Below are 19,878 nucleotides of genomic sequence, written 5' to 3' on the forward strand. Positions count from 1 at the left end.
TAAGCATGTTTCTAGTGATTCTTCTAAATGAAAGAAATGGTTCAGAAGTTTAAGTGTGGTTCACCATCACATTAAAAATAACTTTTCTTTAAGTTAATATTGACTTCAAATAACTAAAGCATTTGAGACTACTTAAAGGAGTTTAAGAAATCTTTATCGCTCTAAGAATTTTGTTATTCGCCGGGCGCGGTGGCTCAAGCCTGTAATCCCAGCACTTTGGGAGGCCGAGACGGGCGGATCACAAGGTCAGGAGATCGAGACCATCCTGGCTAATCCAGTGAAACCCCGTCTCTACTAAAAAATACAAAAAACTAGCCGGGCGAGGTGGCGGGCGCCTGTAGTCCCAGCTACTCGGGAGGCTGAGGCAGGAGAATTACGTAAACCCGGGAGGCGGAGCTTGCAGTGAGCTGAGATCCGGCCACTGCACTCCAGCCTGGGCGACAGAGTGAGAATCCGTCTCAAAAAAAAAAAAAAAAAAAAGAATTTTGTTATTCATCTGCCTAGCAAACCCAATACAGTTAAGCCTCAAATTAAAATTTCAATTATGGAGAATCTGAACTAAAGATATTTAATTTCATGCTTGTGTATGTGTGTACAAAAATATACTTAATACACACACACACTTCATATATATATGAAGTCTTTTTGTATTGAACTTTTTATCTGTAAAATCCCGGCAAGAGAGAGATTATACATAATTACTGCCCTTCTTAGAAGTGTGGAGACAAGAGACACTCGGTTCATGAATGGCTCATTGGAAATAACTATGGGAAGAAACTAAATTTCCAAAGATCTTATAAAAAATACTATACAAAGCTTATATAGGATTTTATATTAGCAGGAACAAATGTGGAAAATTCTAGATTAAGATGTCAGCATTATATTTAAATGTACTTTAATTTGATTGTTTTCATTTAAAAAGCCATAATTTTCTTGCTATTAGACTCTCTCTTGTAAGTTTTACTTGAATGAATAATTCAGATTGATTCAAGCACACATTTAAATTCTTTACATGGCTTATTTATTAGGGAACATTAGTATGATTATATGTTATATCAAACACTGGAATATTATGTGTGGTGAATTATATCAGAAAAAATCAATTTTATAAAGCATCTACATCTTCTGTTTTGAAATCCTCCCCATCCCCACTCTTTAAAAGCATGTTTGGTTTGAATACATTTGTTGCTCATTTTGAAGGATAGGGTAGGGGCAGATAAGAAACTAATTATTCTCTAGAGGAAAAAAAATGTGCTACCCTTTCCAGAGTACAAAGAAACTGGGGAATTCTTCATTCACTCCCTATTTGGACCATTAAAAGTTATATAGGATATTCTAGGTGCAGTTGAGATTGGACTACATATTCTTTAAATCAAAGCCCTATTCTTAGATACTAAATAATTCCAAGGAAAACTGGGCTCTGGAGATCTACATTTGTGTATAACACAGTGCCTGGAAAGCTATATTTCTTGATGCATAGAAGAAAATAGCAGTTTTTACATTAAAAGCTTTGTGAAAAATATTAGAGATAGTGGATGTAAAATGCATAGAACAGTGCATTGCTTAGCACATTATAACTAATCAATGTGATTATTATGTAGATATTACATATAAAATAGATAACATCATTAGCATGCAAAAGATGAGGAAAACATGAAGCAGAATATATGCACAGAAGGAGATAAAAGTAATCAGGAACAACAACAAAAAAAAATAGATAATAGGCATATCAAGACCATGAAGTGCAAGATGGGAAGATGGGAAACAGAGAGATAAAGCTGGTGAGGTACACAGGGAGCAGATAATGTAGGGATTTATGGACTACATAAAGCCATTTGAAATTAATTCTAGGGCTGTGAGGGAGTGATTGAGGGGTTTTAGGCAGCTAAAAAATAAGATTTAGATAGGTCTCTTTAGCTGAAGCGTGAATAATGGATTACAGGAAGGCAAGACTAGACTAGAAGTAGAAAGACTATTGTAGTATGATGGCTTGAGCTGGAGAGAAGAAAATCAACAGATTTGAGAGGTTTATAAAAATGCAATTAACTAGATTTGGTAATAGTACATGGACGTGTGCAGAGGAAGAATTAGGACAAGGAAGAACAGGAGCAAAGAGGAAGCCCAGGTTTCAGGTTTGGTCATCCGGGTAGAAATCACTGCCCTAACTCCTATTATATTTTTTCAGGTTTTCTTCTTTATCCTAGAGTTCTTTCTTTGTCCAGCTTCTGTATATCCATTCAATTATTTGGGAAATGCATTTTAAATACTTATAATATGCCAGCGTCTATATGTTAAAAATTCAAAGATCCTCCTCTGTTCAGTTCTCCTCTGAATTTTATAGGGGATCACAGAATCTCAGGGCAGGGACAATTTAAAAAGCATGTAGTACAAATTCTCAGCCAAAAGGTGAATCCTCCATAATCCTATTATGTACATATGCCTGTCAGGTCTATATTAGACATAATTACAGTGAACAACTCCCTTTCCAGGTGGTCAATTTTTTCTTCCTACCTTTGTGATTGTTAATAATTCTCTTACAGTCAGCTCAATTTATCTGTAGTAACCCCTGACTTCTGGCCCAAGGTCTTATCACAAGGCCATAAAGAACACGTTTGGTTGTTCATTCTCTTGGCAGCGTCTATATCTTTGTTCTGTATACACCACATATTCCTATTTCTACCAGTCTTTGAAGACATGGCTTTGTGTCATCTCACTAGGATGGTCATGTTCCTCTGAACATATGCTGGTTTTAATACATCTACTTTAAGTATATTTTCCAGAAATGAACACAATACCCAGCTATAATCTGGCAAATGCATAGAATTTTGACCCTGTTACTGCTTTTATGGATATTGAAAAACATTAAATTATTTGTCAGGCATTGCTCATTTGCCTACCTTGTAGAAACTTTTTTCGTAGGAGCCACAGGTAAATTATATATGTTCCCCTATAGAAGAAATCAGTAAGTATAGTCCTGAAGTTGGCTGCAGGAGTATAGAAATTCCCATATAAAATTTCATCTTGTCAGATTTGGATGCCTCTGTAAAAATCATCCTTAAGCATATTCTTTATCTAAAAACTGAGCTATGCCTTCTAGCTTTGCACTTTGCCAAACCTGATGTTCTTACTTAAATCATGTGTGAAAGTGCTGGGTTATGCCACCTTCTTTTTCACTTAGTCCTCATCAATTCATTTGTGAAGCCCCTTTGGTTATTTGTCTTTAGCTGGAAGAATGTCTTGTAAATAAGAATATTAGGGTGCCTTTGGGTTTCTGACACTTTTCTCATTCTCTACAAAGACTTTAAAAAGTGATCATGAGCCCTGAAATACTTAAATGCAATAATTAGTTTTCATGTCCATCTCTCTACAAGTTCTTTGAAGAACAGAACTAGGTAATTCAAATATCAGTAATTTAAAACATTTCTTGGGACATACTGAGGAAAAGAATGAAAAATTATCATTTTCATGTTCTACTAATATTAATCCAGGATTTATATCAATTAAGATAAATGATATGAATTTATTTAGAAAATGACATTATCTTCTAGTGTATGTAACTATCTTTATTTTAATTTTCGTTTACTAATTTTTATTTTACTCTTTCCAGATCAAAAATGTTTCTCCTGGCAGAAGTGATGGAGACAGCAGAGGGCTTCTGCTCTACTCTTTGTGATATATTAACATTGCACTGCTGGCTCAAAACAGCAACTCTATTCCTTTTGTGCTGTTTTCCTTCCTCTAAATAGATCAATATATCTAAATATATCTAAAAGAGAGCACTTTGGTTTCCCTTAGCTTTCTTTTTACTAACAAATTTCAGTGCATTTTGACCCTTATGCTTTGGATATTATTATTACTTACGTTCAGGGAATTCTTATAATTGTCCTTGGTTGGAGCTAGGCAGGGCTATGCATGATCACATGGCAAAGCCAACAGCAGCTCTATTTTAGTGAAAACAGAGGAGACAGGCTTCTGGAGTTCCAAGTAGGAAACTGGGACACATTTTCCCAGAGAAATTTTGAAAGCATTGGGTTTAGGTTCTAAAATGTTGTATATTATTATATTTGTTGAATTAGTTGCCCAGGAATTTTCCCACAGTAATTGTGTCTGTACTAAATAAACCCCCGACTAAAATAAACAAACGGATCCAAGCACAAATACCTGTTCCAAACTAGGCCTTAAAAGGATTTCATCTAAGGACTTTATTTTTGGAATGGGATGAAGGAGAATATATGTGTTTGTGACAAGGCTGGAAAAATCTCTCATGATATCTTATTGTCAAAGTTTTGGGAATATCTTGACTCTATTGCCTCTAGAATCTGTTGTTTCTGTAATCTGTGAGATCATCTAATATCATGCAGGTGAATCCTTCTTTTTGCTTTATCTACCCAGAGACAGTTCCTACTGCATGCCTACAAAACAAATTTTTGTGGGGGAAGCACAGACTTTTACTTTCTGTGTATATAGAATACTTAGATGGGAGTATGTACTCAGAGCTTCTAACACATCTTACAAATTAAGTTCTGGAATACAGTTCATTTGTAAGTTGAATTTGGCATATAGGCACTTAACAAAGATGTATTAAATGAAAGAATGTTGTGAGTTTCTCTGATACCTTTACATATAAATATTTTCCATGACATATATTTTGCTTACAGATATGTACACTCTGAACCTGCCAAACGCCAAAGATTAAAAGTGCAGTCTCAAAACACATTAACGATTACACACTGAGGAGACCCTCAGGATTGTGATGGGAATAAATTAAGTAAATCTATAGAGCTTCACTTTTATGTCTTTGATATTCTAACATAAAGATTTATTGGTAGTGATTAAGTGTGACTACTTTGCTCCAGTTTATCTTCTTCCCGAGAAGATAAACTGCTTCTCGGGAGAGGATGCTGCTGATAGCTGAATCGGGGTGTTAATTTCATTTTAATGATATCAAAAAATTAATTCGCATAGGAAATCTATTTTCCTTTAGCAGTCTTATCCATTCAGAATACATATAAAAGTCTAACATATAATAATATACTATCTATATTGTAACTAAAGATTGAAAACGATGTTAGTCAGTATATTAACATTCATATGATATCTTTCAACTTAAGTTACAAAAATAGAGAAAATTTCAGCATGGATATATCCTGTACCAAAAAAATTATATAATGTTAAGAGGCAAGAGAAAACATTAGCAGATAAAGAATTAAGCTAAATATTTCACCATGTGTATTGCTGGAGATAAATAACTATTCAGTGGATATTCTGTCAATTTTAATATGTTCACTGCCTGTTCAGAACTGTCTTGAGAATTAGAGAGGTGAATTACTATTGAAACAGACATCCTCATCTTTAATCCCAGCAGTCTGTGTAAGACTAAGCTTCTTGGAATCAAAGTTGAGTGTAGAAATGTGAATCCCCTAGAGTAACAGATGTCAAATAGTTCAGCCTAACAAGTCTTCAGTTTGCTAAGTATAAAGTAGAAAAATGAAACACAACATTTGAATAGACACATACTTATGGCATTTCTGAACACCAAAGATAAAGCAAAAGTAAATTTAAAAAACTGTCAGAGAGAGAGGAAAAAGAAATCCTACATGCTATATACAAAAGAATGGCAATCAATTGATCATTAGCCATAACTAGAAGCAAGAAGAGCCATAACTTCGAAGTTCTGAGGACAAATTATTTTTAACCAATAGTTCTATATTTTGGGAAATTATCAACTGATGTTAGGTGTAAAATATATTTTCAGGTCTCTAATGACTCAAGGAATTTGCCACTTGCCCTATCATCCCATTTCTAAAGATGCTGACATGTGAAACTGGAAACTAAATATATTCCAGGGGAGAAAAGTAAGAAATATAATGAGATATATAATAAAAATATAATTAACACTGATGATTCAAAACTTGCTTAAGCAAGAATGTTGATGACATTAAATTTTATTAATTCCCTTGTAAGCTCTTAGTTCTTGATGCTAAAGTAACAGATTTATGAAATTATAATAACGTAAATGTTATTTTTAATATCATGTGGTGCTTATACCTGTGCAACTTGAAAGTCTGTGATTAACCAGGTCTTTCTGTGTTAGGTGGATTTAACTATTTGGGGTTTCCAGTTATGCTTTTTTTTTCCCCACTATTTACCTAAGCCAGCCCTTTATTGGAAATACGGCTGACAGTTTGATTTTTAATTGACAGTTTTGTCAGTCAACAAATAAATTCTGAACTTAGGCAAAGAAGAGAGTTTCTATTTATTGTGCCCTAAAATACCCAAATATAGTCTCTAAGTACAATTTGTTGAGTTGGACCTCATTCAGAAACACAGGTTTTTTTGGGAGGGCTGGCACATGTAGGTTTTAAGTCTTAAGGGACCATCTATCATTCCATACAGTGTGATTGTAGCTCACTATAACCTCGAATTCATGGGCTCAAGCAATCCTCCTGTCTCAGCCTTAGGACATGCACATGCCATCATGCCTGTCTCATGTATTTTTATTTTTTTGTAGAAATGGGGTCTCACCCTGTTGCCCAGGCTGAGTCTCAAACACCTAGGCTTGAGCAATTCTCCCACCTCAGCCTCCCAAAGTGCTGGGATTACAGGCATGAGTCACCATTACTGGCCTGTGTGGTTGGCTTTAATCAGCCTTCCTGAATAAGAAGCTTTTAGGTTAAAACATAGGCTGGAGAGCTAAGAATGGAAAATACGTTCTTAAATATGAGGGTGAAAGGTATAAAAGAAAAGGAGTGAAATTTTCAGGTCTGGTTGTTCTAAACATAACAGTAAAAGAGAAGATGTTTTTGTTAAATAAAAAAGGAGCCTGGAGTTCAAAGAAATCCAACAGAGAGTGATGGATAAGATCTCAGAGAGTCATGGCATCCCCACAGGAAGTCCACATTGAATAAACTATGAAGAATTATAATGTTAATACTGAGACTATATATTGAGAATAAGTGACTCACCCTTAAATGTCAGGAGCCTACAGAGAAACTGCTCAGTTTTTAAAGGGGAAAAACCAAGAAAATGACTGTGAAGCATTCAAAGAATTACTAGCTGAGTTTTAGTTTGACACAATTATTATAGGTTAACTATACTCTACATAAACCTGCTGGAGAAATTTATGGAATTGATGATTTAAAGAAAAGTACAGCAAAGATGGGGCAAAGTAAAGGCAAACTAGGCAGACCAACAATAGATTGACTTTAGGCCGAAGTTACATGTTACTCTGATGAAACAACAGCAATTGTTTAATAATACCCAGGAAGGTAACGATGGATAAGACAAGATTTTCATGACTAGTGGGTGGTTTAGTAGATTCAATGTTGTTGATTTCCTATTTCTCATAATAAGACAATAGAGAGAAATATAAGCAAAACTAATGCCTGGACCAGAAAGCAAAGAAAAAGGAGAATTAAAGTAGGAACACAAATCTTGTTAAGTTGTTGTAACCTATGTGTGTTAAATTTACTGGATGGTAAGTGTGCCTCAAATTAAACCTTTGTTTAGGACTGCCAAGTTACAAATTTCTGAACTTTGCAAGAATTTGGAATGTCTTAAATGCTGCTCTCTGAAAGTAACTCCCCCATATGGCTTTTTAAAAAATGTACCATAATTAACTCCTCTAGAGATTTCTCCCAATTAAATTTAAAGTTACAGACTGTCAATTCTAAATAGCTGCTATCCTAGCAAATTTGAAAATACGATATTGTCTAGTTCTGGCTATCCTCACAAAGACTACTGAATCTCTGCTATGAATTATGGGATAGTGAGCATAGCTGTGTTAAGTACTAAGCCCTGGAAATACCATTTTGCTGGTCCAGTGGATAGAATTTAGAAACAACTGATAGGATAACACAGGTTGCAACTGTGTACATACAATCTATAGTGTTCAACATTATGAAAAATGTTGCTTCATTTATTGTTTTTATTTATTTCTTAAATGTACTTAAAATTATTTTTCATCTTGATAGAAGACTAGCAGACATGAAATTTGAACACAGAAAAGAGCATAATGCATCAAAGTGCACTGAAAGAGGATATGGTTTCTTTAAAAAGAAATAAAATTGGAATTGTTTAAATGAAATTTTAAACACTTGGAAAAATTCAAGAATAGGCTGTCAACATTTAATAATATTAATAATTAACAACATAAAATTCAATACAAAAAAGTTTGAAACCACGTAATTTAAAAGTAAATTGTCTATGTCTAATAAAACTCATTATGTGAAGACAATTTACTCTCTGGTAATCCAGAAATCAAGCCACAGTGCCATGAAAGTTCCGAATAGGTGTTAACAATTATTCATATAAGTCTTTGAACACTGGTTGCATATCTATGCTCATAGGGTTATTGCTATGGAATAATCAATAATAAGGGAAATACTTTTGTGCTTTCATTAATTATCTCTGACTTGCCTTGTTAAATCCATTTGAACCTAAATACCATTAATCCATGGGGAACAACTGTACTAAGAAATGTTAGCCATTTTTGCCCTATAGAATGTTCCTAATATTCTTCTTAATATTAAAACAAGTATTCTACATAATACATTTTACAGTTACATTTTGCCAATACATGTTGCAAAATAAAACCCAAAGTCAAGCATGGTAAGATATTTAAGGGAAGAACTAGTATTTGTTTCTGACTGTGAGGGTACTTAGTAGTTGAGAAATGAGTCTATAAAATTATTATCAAATCAACCCAACAGTGTATAAGGTTAATAATAGCTAAACTTTAAATATGTTATTTTAAATTGAAATGTTTATCTTTAGTAGCTATTTAAAAAAATATTCCAGTTGGTTCCATCAACAACTAATAAAGTATGCAGTGCACTGCCTCGGTATCAGACTTATATGCAATTGTGAAAGCTGTTCAGATTGCCATTCTTAAGTTAAGTATTTCTCTGGGAGAAATGAGAATTAACTTTTAAGGGAAATAAACTGTTTCCATTAGTCAGGCTGGGTTTTGATCATTTATATATTTTTAGACTTGAAATCAACTGCCAACATTTTAAAAAAATTAACAGAGGAAAGTATTTTTTAGAAGAATGTTTTTCTCAATAAATAGTTATGAAATAGAGTATATCACTAACTGGTAGGACTAAACAAAATTAAGACATTTGAAACAGATTATGATAATATTTAAATATATTTTTGAGTGATCAGTAACTAAAGAATAAATATACATTATTGATTATGGCTGAGCATTTGATTGTATTGTAGAAATAATGATGTTCTCAAGGTCATTTTTTCTGGACAATGTTCCTACTGAACTGGGATATATGTACATAATTTTTAGTAACTAACAAACTAATAAACAATTAGGTTAGTGAGTTGTTTGGCAACTTGTAAGTATATAGTTCCCCATTATTAGTAAACATTTACAAAGCAAGTGAGAAAGCAAAATATGAAGTCAATTAGCCCGTATAGTATAGTCCTAAGAGCCTATCTGTTACAAAATGATTATGAAAGCAGTGAATATTCTTTCATAGGAAAGAAGGAAAATGTGAAAACTAAAAACACAATGTAAGAAATATTTGAGAAGAAGGAAAAGTAATAATCAACCAATAGATTCTGGAATAAAGAGAAATTGATTTACATTTAAAGAACATGTCCTAAAGGTGCCATTTTGTCAATGAAAATGTTACTATGTATTTTTAAAATGTTATTTCGGGACCTACTTGCTTTCCAACAGCTGCTGCAACTCAAAATTTGCCAATGTTGCAAGTCATTTAAATGTTCCATATTATATATGAATGAAAAGATACACTATCAATTTCCTGACAGATGCAAAACAATCTGCTCTGAGTCTAAAATAAGTTTATATTCAATCAGTCAGAGAAATGTTTCTCCTTTACTCCATTTCAAAGAGTAGATACTTATAATTGCCACGAGAGAAAACAAAGGTAGATGGTATAATCTCATTTTATCATACCAATCAGGTATTAATTTTTACCATCAATAGGGTTTTGCATTACTTTTAAGGATTTTGAAACACATCCATGGATGGTTACATTGAAGAAACTGCTTATTTCCACCACAGGCCAAATACTGTTATGCTCTTTTCAACAGTAGCTCACAACCAGGAAACATAAGCCCTGAGGGTTTTAGGTAATATCTGGAAAATACTGGCTTCAATATAGTTCTTTTGTTTCCAACCACTCTCTTTTTAATTCCCTATAAATAACAATAAAGAATTAGTAAAAGTTAGAAAAAGGGGGGGAAAAATCCCCAAACCTACTTTTTCTTCAGTCTTCGATCCTTCTCAGCTTGAGTTCCGAGTTTGCCTAACCCCAGGGACTCCTGAGCTGCAGCTTCAGTCTCCATAAAGCCTCCTGTGAAGAGAAGTAACTAAGTATTCAGATTATGTTGCATAGGTTGTGTCAATTCTGAAGTCAGGTTGTTAAACGTTTAGTTGAGCAACTGTTTAGTATCACATTTTAAAATGCTCCTTATATTACTAACCTAACATGCATAAAATGGCTTGGGTACATACATAAACATACACTGAGAAAATGAAAACAAACAGTACCTACGGGGATACAATTTGTTACACCCAGTGGCAACATAATGAATGTGGCCTGTACACTGACAGACACTTGAATATACTGTCCCCAAGTCTTAAGGTCTGTTTTTATACTTTTCCTATGGAAAATAAGTGCAAATATCTACACAGTGTGTGATATTTGTTTATTTTTTCAACACGTGAAGTATTTGCAATATTTCACATATAATGGGGTAAATGATAGTCATTGGGTAGGAACTCAAGTATATGTTTTCCGCTACAAGTTGACACAATGGAGAGGCTTTTGCTGACTTTTAAGAGCTCTTCATAGACTGGAAATTTGTTCTGCTCTACTGGCTGACTCCAATATCCTCTTACTTCCATAACTTGATGTGTTCTGGGAAGGTTCTTGTGTTGTTTTTTAAACTTCATAATATTTTTTGAAAAAATTCTAAATTTCTTCAAAAGAGCTTGATAGGCCGGGCGCGGTGGCTCAAGCCTGTAATCCCAGCACTTTGGGAGGCCGAGACGGGCGGATCACGAGGTCAGGAGATCGAGACCATCCTGGCTAACACGGTGAAACCCCGTCTCTACTAAAAAATACAAAAAACTAGCCGGGTGCAGTGGCGGGCGCCTGTAGTCCCAGCTACTCGGGAGGCTGAGGCAGGAGAATGGCGTAAACCCGGGAGGCGGAGCTTGCAGTGAGCTGAGATCCGGCCACTGCACTCCAGCCTGGACCACAAAGCGAGACTCCGTCTCAAAAAAAAAAAAAAAAAAAAAAAAGAGCTTGATAAAAATAGCTATTACCCAGTAGGTCATAAACTCTCATTTAGTGTCAATATATAATACATATACCTCATATGACTTTGTAATAAAAAGAGGAAGAAAGAAAAGTATGATGTATTTTAAACACATATCACAGGATTTCTAAATTTACAAAATTAATTCATAAATTATCTATCCTAATTGAAAAATAAGGACTTACTCCCTATGTGCTGAAGTCAAGCTAAATGAAAATGCTCACTATTTTTAAATGGGTTAAGGTATATAATTTTTTTTATAAAAGAAATTTAAACTCCAGTTAAGGTCAAGACCAGGTAGCAAGATTTAAGCTAATACAAACTCTTACAAAGACTATGCAAGAAATTTCATCACTATATCAGTAAGTAAGACTATCGAAGACAACTTTTGCTCTTCTCTCATTGTAGTGAGCACTTCCTTACTTAACATTTGCAGGACTTGACCAAGACATGGTTTCTCTTTAGCAGAGTAAAATATCTTACCAAGGCGCCAGAAGCAAATTTTGATGTTACTGTTTTTAATAACTTATTTTACCAAATAATTTATAGTACTGGATAATATTAACTTTGGAACATTGATATAAATAAATGAATCTCATTCCTGATAACCTTCTTACTGAATGGTATAATTTTTTAAAAGTATCCTTTAATTAAGAACACGTTTATTGCTGTCTAGATCTAATTCAGAGATGTGGAGTTTGAGGGCCAAAATTTGTTTTACTTATTATGTACATGTTTAATGAATATAGGTACTTAAATCTTTTTTTATTACGAAAGATTTCTCTTCTTGGTATGGATTAGGAAAGTTTTCCACTGGTGACTAAAGTAGTCTTGGTAAACACTTTCAAATGGGAAAGTTTCCATTATGTACAGTGAGTGAATATTTTCATTTTATTTGTCTCATCTGTATATTTCCCTTACTGTATATCAATAAATTATTATTCAGAGTCTTCAAATAATAATAAAAATGTTCTCTTGAAATGTAAATGAAAATGAATGAGTCATTTAAAAGTTATAACATTCTTGAATGGTCCATATGGGGACATAGAGATTGATGAGGCAGACATTTTCAATAAACAGTGAAACATTTTCAGCCACCAGGTGGTTGGATGAATCAGGCTTTTATTCCTCTGAGAAATACAAGAACGTTTAAATTATGATTTAAATTTATTCATACACCCAAAATTTTAATAGAAAAAAACCACATTTTTAAATAATAAAACTTGAAATAAAAGCAAAGAAAAATGTAGGAATATTTTGTGAGTTAAGTCTAGATATTTTATTTTCTCGTAAATAAACATAAAAAGCATGAAGAACTGAGAAATACTGGGAGTATTTCAAAATCTAGTGTCTTATTTTCAAAGCATTTGATAGATTACTGGAACTACATCCTGCGCAAAAATGCCAAATACAAATGAGACGTAAGGCCATTGTAAGTAAAGTTATTTTTAAGCATCACATTCAGGACAGTGTACTTAACCAGGAGAAAAGTCCCAGCAAGTGCATATTTTCAGCCCAATTAAAACACTTCTGAAGGAGGACATTTTTTCATAGAATTGACCTAGCTGCCTCACTCATCTCATGTTTATCTTTCCACATGCTTTATCAACTAACCGGTAAGGGTGACCTTAGCAAAACCAGTTTGCTAAATCTTTTACTCTATGGATGATTATCTGAATCCAGTGAGAGTCTGTCTCATTCTTATCCAGGCATCAGTGGGCTCATATGGCTATGTGAACTTCAGAAATATCTATTTATCTATACCAATATTTTATTCACTTACTACATGTGACTATTAAGCTCTTGAAATATGCCTAATCCAAGTGATATACTATAAGTGCAAAATACACACCAGGTTTTGAAAATGTAGTAGAAAAAATACATGTAATTAACAAATTTTAAGTGATCATGTGTTGAAATGAGAATATTGTTTCCATATCGGGTTAAAAAAAATGTAGGATTAAAATTAATCCCACCTATCCCTTTTGACTTTTCTTAATGTAGTTACCAGAAAATTTAAAATTACATATGTGGTTCACATTTGTGGCTTATATTATATTAATGTTGGCCAGCACTATATACCAGAGTTTCTACCTGGATACAGCACATCCACAGAAGGAATGTAAATGTCTGTGTATGTTGAAGGAGGGTGCATTTTTGGGGGTACTATGATTGGCACACACTGGACAGGGGACAAGGATTCTAAACCTCCTTCATTAAGAAGAGGATCTGTAGCTTCTTTTTTCTTTTTTTTTCTTTTTGCAGAGTCTCAGTCTGTCCCAGGCTGGGGTGCAAAGGCACCATCAGAGCTCACTGCAGCCTCAAACTCCTGGACTCAACCCATCCTCCTCCCAAGTCCCTGGGACTATAGATGTGTGCTACCATGCCTGGCTAGTTTTTCCACTTTTTGTAGAGATGAGGTCTTGCTATGTTGCCTAGGCACGTCTTGAACTGCTGGCCTCAAGGGATCCTTTGACTTCCCTCCCAAAGCATTGGGATTACAGATGTGAGCCACCTTGCCTGGCCTAGCTTGTCATTCTCAAAATGACGAGTGCCTCAGAGGAGAAACAGAGAGAAACTGGTGTGTGGAAGCTAGGGGTTACTCATTCTTCAGGAGGTCTATTAGGAAACTATGTGGAAAGAACACAATGAACTCCACCCCTTTCATGGCCTGAAGTGCTTGGGCTTGAAGGTTTGAGTTCCATGATTCAGTGGACTACTTACATAATAAATTGTTTATCACCTTGTCAGGGTCCACCTAGTGCTTGCGTGTGAGCAAGGCAGCATCCCTGCCCTCAAATAAGTTTTCTTGGCTATGACTCAGGCACCTTTACTTCTGTGAGGCCTTTGAGGACTTGGATTTGTTGAGGGCAAGACCACTCCTAGTGTGTGACAGGCACAGTCAAGGATTTTTTTTTTTGCCAGCCCCTCTTCCTATGTAAACAGTTTTGAACCACTAAAAAATCAGTGGGACAACAATCTACTGATTCAATCTCATACAATACCATTCTTGCCAGTGGGAGCGAGGGATCCAATTGCCAGACCACCCTCTTGAAAACAGGGTCAGATCACTGGTTCAGGATGACTCCACAGATGCGAGTCACTAGGCTCCCTAAGGCATCTGGTTGAGTGCATGCATGGGGTAGAGTATCAATGAAAACCCTGAAGGCGAGAAACAGGGACCCAGGCCCCTGCTGTTTGGCTGGATCGGGCAGCATGTCCAGATGGCACTACTTCCCTGCTGGTCCCAGTGTCTGAATAGTAACTAAAAACATTTCGATGCTTCCAGTGATTAGACCCCAGGTCCAATTCTTGGCTGGGGGTGCCTTGCCCAGATGGCACTGCCAGCCCCGAACTATCCCAGACATTACAGGGGTTCTTAAAATTTTTCGAGGAAGATGCTACAAAATGTACGGCTCGTGAAGGCTCAGGGCTGCAGAGCTCAGAAAGGAGACTCACATGCCCAGATCTATAGATGGAACTAGTTGGAGATATCTATTCATTTGGATTGTGAAGGTGTGAAAGTTGTTAGAATCAAAGTGGAGTCACTATTGTTAAGAAAATCCCGGCACATAGAGCCAGCGAAGGCCATAAACAGAGAGTTCTCATGCTCCCGTGCATGATAGCAACAACAACAACAACCACAACAACAACAACAAAGGACCCTACGAAAGCCACAACCTTGCACAAAGGCCATTGCAATCCTATGCAAAAAATATTTTTATAGGGATATCTGTCTGGCAATTGCCTGTCCAACCTCTGACTGGTGGCACCCTTGTTATTAATTTGAGTAGCCAAAGATAATTGTTTCAAAAAATTATACAATCTTAATTTTTTGCCTTTAAAAATCTTTGTCTTCCTTTCCTTCCCTGAATGTACACAGTTTATAGTTTACTATGACATACATATTCTTATCGCAATGCTCTATTCCTAAATAAACATCTTTTCTTTTAGAGAGCATCTCTATCTGTTATTTAGGCCAACAAAGACAAATATCTCCACATTTCCCAGTCCTTAAATTCCATTCAAAATAACTTATTTCATATTGGCCCTTGAGATACAAGTCCGTAAAAATTGCTTGAAAACCCATATTGCAAAGCATCTGTCCCTCCATTTGTCCAGCAGAGGTCTCTATCATTGTGTGAAAAAGAGAGCTCTAACTCTACTACAATCTGCTGATGATAGCTGGCTTCCTCTTTCTTTCATTAGACCTGTCTTCATCCTTAATCAAAAGCACGTGGTTTGTATTTAAACACATTTGAATGTATAAATTGTTACTTAATTGTTCAACATCTGTTAGTCTGTTACCTATCTGGAGACTGTATTTAGACACAGTGACTGGCTCATAAAGGGTATGTAATAAATACAATCATAATTGGAGCGAAATACTACTTTATTTAAAGAAAGACTCTTTCACTATGCACAACATGAGTCATTTCTAATTGATACTTTGTGGAATTTACATTGTAACTATTGGTTCCTTAACATCAAGCAACAATCTAAATTTTGGCCTAAAAGCCAGCACTGACATCCAAATTTTAGATGTAGAAAAATACAGTCATGTGCCCCATAAAGACCTTTCTGTTAATGACGGGCTGCATTTATGACAGTGTTTCCATAAAATTATAAGAGCATATTTTTACTATACCTTTAATGTTTAGGTACACAAATACTTAACCATTGTGTTACAATTGCCTACGGTGTTCAGTACAGTCATATATTGTAGAGTTTTTATAGCAACAGGCTATACTTATAGTCTAGGTGTGTAGGTGGCTATCCCATACAGCCTGGGTACATAGTAGGTTATATTATTTAGGTTTGTACAACAAAATCTCCTAAGGGATGCATCTTTTAGAATGTTTCCTTATCATTAAACAACGCATGACTGTACTTGTGAAATGATGCTGGTATACTGCTGAAGCCATTTTTGTCACTGTGAAATTACTTTTTTATTAAGCTTATTATGGTAGGTCAATGAGTTCAGACAATTATAATACAAACTGGCAGATAACCATAAAAGAATTGCAATTTAGCAGGCAAAAAAGCTCTTTGAAATGTGTATATTGCTTTTCAAATGCATTTAAAGGAAACTTGCTAAAGTAGCCTTAACCTAATGATATATGCGTTTTTATATATGTAATTGGGAATTCTGCTTATTCAAAGTTAACGTATTTTTCTGTTTTCATTATTTTTTTCACAGTTTTGTTGTTTTGGCTCTATTTGATCACTCCCTTGTCTTGAACATCTCTTTGTCTGAGATTTGTTTCATCTTTTGCAATGCCTGTTAATAGCCTCTTCTTTATCCTAACCATTCACTATTGACATCAGCTAAGTTGGTCATGTGTGTTATTTTTTCTTCATAGTAATTATTAGTAGAGCTCTCTGAAGACTCGAGAGAGTTGGTGTTTCCCAGGTGGCAAACAAATGAGTATGTTAAGATGGTATGGAGCAGATAATTTCCCCAGAAATAGCAAATGTTTTAATATTTCTGTTTTTTCTCCATATACTATCATCATTATTTCTCAGCTGACAAACTGCCTCTAGAGAATAGAGCTTGTTTGCTCTAATCCTTAACTCTCACCTCTGCTTGGATGCTTGACCCTGGAACTCAGATCATCTTATTTCTGTGGTTGGTTCTGCTTCAAGATGCTGCCTCCCAATCTCTGCAGTTTCAATCCCTCTGTGACTAGGTAACTTGATCTTCAGTCCTAATCATTTCCTTGGCTTCATAATTTGACCCCAGTCAGTACCCACTTCCTATTTAACCACAAAAAGTACCATTTCCATGACATTCTCTATGGAGCTTACTCTTTCACATAGTTTCAATATTTTTCTCAAAGATAAGTCCTGTTTGAAACTCTACCTTGACACCTTTTCAAATACGTAGGAACACTGCATTTAGATGATCCTAGTGGAATCAAACATATACAGCGAGAGAAAGATTAACCCAGAACTCTCTGCAAACATTATGTCTGTATCTTGTATTAGAAAATTATAATGTTTCTGTGTGATGTATTTTTTTACTGTTGCCTTGAGTTCTTAATTATTCATTTATATGAGATGTCTTCAAGATGTTATATACTTCCTGAAGTAAATGATCATATTTTAAATTTCTTTATGTACCCACACATGTTCCACAAGGATAGGAACTCAATGAAGTATTTTTTGATTGAAATAGTCCCGAGAGTCTCCTTTCCTGAACATCAAACCTGGAGGTAGGAGCCAGGATTCACTCTCAGCTCTCTCACTAAGTAGCTGCTCTGCCTTCTGAAATCATCTCATTTCTACAAGTATAGAATGTGGACAACTATATCATCCTCACATATCTTCTAGAATCTTTAGGCATATAGCTCTAGAAGTCTGTAATCCTAAAAGTAGAAATTCCTTTTCACAGTAAATATTTTAAGATGTATCAGTGGTATAAAGAAGAGTTGCCTGAGAAAAGACTTAAATGTTAAAGATTCATAGATTCAGGATTCCTAGGGTTGAAGTAGGTCTTAAAGATCATCCACTACAATCATCTTTCCAATGCTTGGATCCTCTCCACAACAGCTCTTCCTAGTATTTGTCTAGATTTTGGTCAACAGTTTCCAAGTGACAAATAACTCACTACCTCATAAGCCAGCCCACTTTGTATAGAATTCTGATATCCCACTGTTCTTTCTTACATTGAGATGAAGAATAATTTTGTACAACTTTAATACTTTGGTTCTAGTTTCGTATCCTCACTTAACAATGAAAAGGACGATAGCTCTTATACAGAACAGCTCTTCAAATTTTGTGATCAGCTACTTGGTAGGTCAGCAAAGAGAATAAACACACCATCTACTTATGTTCTCTGAACGTGATTCCAATCCTCCACATGTCCCTAATTTTCCCCGCCAACCTTCCTCCAGGTTGATGATGTGCCTTTAAATATACAGTAACCAGAATGAATTCCATTGCTTGGCTGTTATTTTATCATAGCAGAGTAGAGTAGAAAAAACTTTCATATCAACTCTTATGTCTATTTTTTTTTTTTTTTTTTTTTTTTTTTTTTTTTTTGAGACGGAGTCTCACTCTGCCGCCCAGGCTGGAGTGCAGTGGCCAGATCTCAGCTCACTGCAAGCTCCGCCTCCCGGGTTCATGCCATTCTCCTGCCTCAGCCTCCCGAGTAGCTGGGACTACAGGCGCCCGCCACCTCGCCCGGCTAGTTTTTTGTATTTTTTAGTAGAGACGGGGTTTCACCGTGTCAGCCAGGATGGTCTCGATAACTCTTATGTCTATTAATGTGGCCTAAACTTATTAATCAATATTGACTTTAGAGTCAGTTGAAATTTTTATTTTTTTTTCTTTAAAATCTTGCTTCTAAGAGCTATACTTTTAGAGTAGGATAATTTAGATCCCCCTTATATCCATTCTATTTTTTTTTTTTTTTTTTTTGGCGGGGGAGATAGTGTTTAGGGGTAATACTAATCTTTTCACTTGGGATTCCTCCCCTTAGTAATACCCTCAGGTATCAATCAGATACCTGAGCTGTTGAAATATTCATATCCAAGTGATTTTGAATGTGCTGATCAAGAACAGAGAAAATCCTAATCATGCCACTAGAAACTTTGATCCAAGGTGACGTTACTCCACTCATCAGCACTACTGGGCAAGGATTATTTAACCAGTTATAAATCCCACCTACCTGTTCCATCACTCAGACCCCATTTTGACATTTTGTCCCCAGGGATTTCATGAGTGATGGCTTGCTCACCACCTTTCCTTATCTGTTACTAAGCAAATTTGTCAAAGAAACAAAGGAAATTAGTCTGACGTGGCTGTTTTTAACATAGGTTAATTTACTTTGTTTCAAAATAGATTAATGCCTTCAGATAAAATTAAAAGTCAAGCTAGTCAGGACTGCAATTATTTATGCATGATCACAGATCTTAGGGTTCATGGCCACTGTTCCTAGTTCTGACAGGACAGACAATGTAGCAGATAAAACATTTCTGGGCCAAAAAATCATGAAGTTTTTGTTTTAAGTATAAAGTTTGTATCTGTTTATGTACTATCTTTGCTAAAGTGAAAATTCCTCCATGCCAACAGCCATGCCTTAGTCATTTTCCTAAAGTCCATAATTGTACTCTGCATTTAAGAATGGTTCAATACATGTCTATTCACTAAAAATAGGAATAAATAAATTATTTTGGATTATCTATGTCTTCTCTCCCTCCACCAAAAAAAAAAAAAAAAAAAAAATATCTCCTCAATTCTGGGGCATAAATGCCCTCTTGGTAATTCCTATATTCTGCTGAACTTTTTCTCTTCAAGTAAACAGATAGAAACAAAAATGAGTTTTTGAATGATTCCACTTATTTGTATACTCTACTCACATCAGATAAACCTTCATTTCATTCATTTTCTCTAAATTTATGCATTACTAAACAAAAATAACAATATAGATTTTATAATTCTCACTTTGATCTTGGTGATTTTTCCAATTGTCTGTTTATTTTGATGGATGGCATTCCTGCCACTGCTTTTACATGTCGATGCCACTTGCTTCTATCTATTATTTGTCATGTTCTCACTTTCCAACTT

General features: G+C 35.1%; 1 protein-coding gene across 30 annotated transcripts in view; it reads right to left on the reverse strand.

The window, feature by feature from the left end:
* The window catches only part of PPFIA2 (PTPRF interacting protein alpha 2), a 515,275-nt gene that overhangs the window by 57,733 nt on the left and 437,664 nt on the right, over positions 1-19,878 (reverse strand). For all 30 annotated transcript variants that reach the window (XM_065524620.2, XM_074007496.1, XM_074007492.1 and 27 more), the window contains one exon: positions 10,244-10,337. In XM_065524620.2, the coding sequence (XP_065380692.1) occupies positions 10,244-10,337 (94 nt within the window). The remainder of the gene's footprint in view (positions 1-10,243; positions 10,338-19,878) is intronic.

Source organism: Macaca fascicularis, chromosome 11 (genome assembly GCF_037993035.2).
Source record: "Macaca fascicularis isolate 582-1 chromosome 11, T2T-MFA8v1.1".
Taxonomy (NCBI): Eukaryota; Metazoa; Chordata; class Mammalia; order Primates; family Cercopithecidae; genus Macaca; species Macaca fascicularis.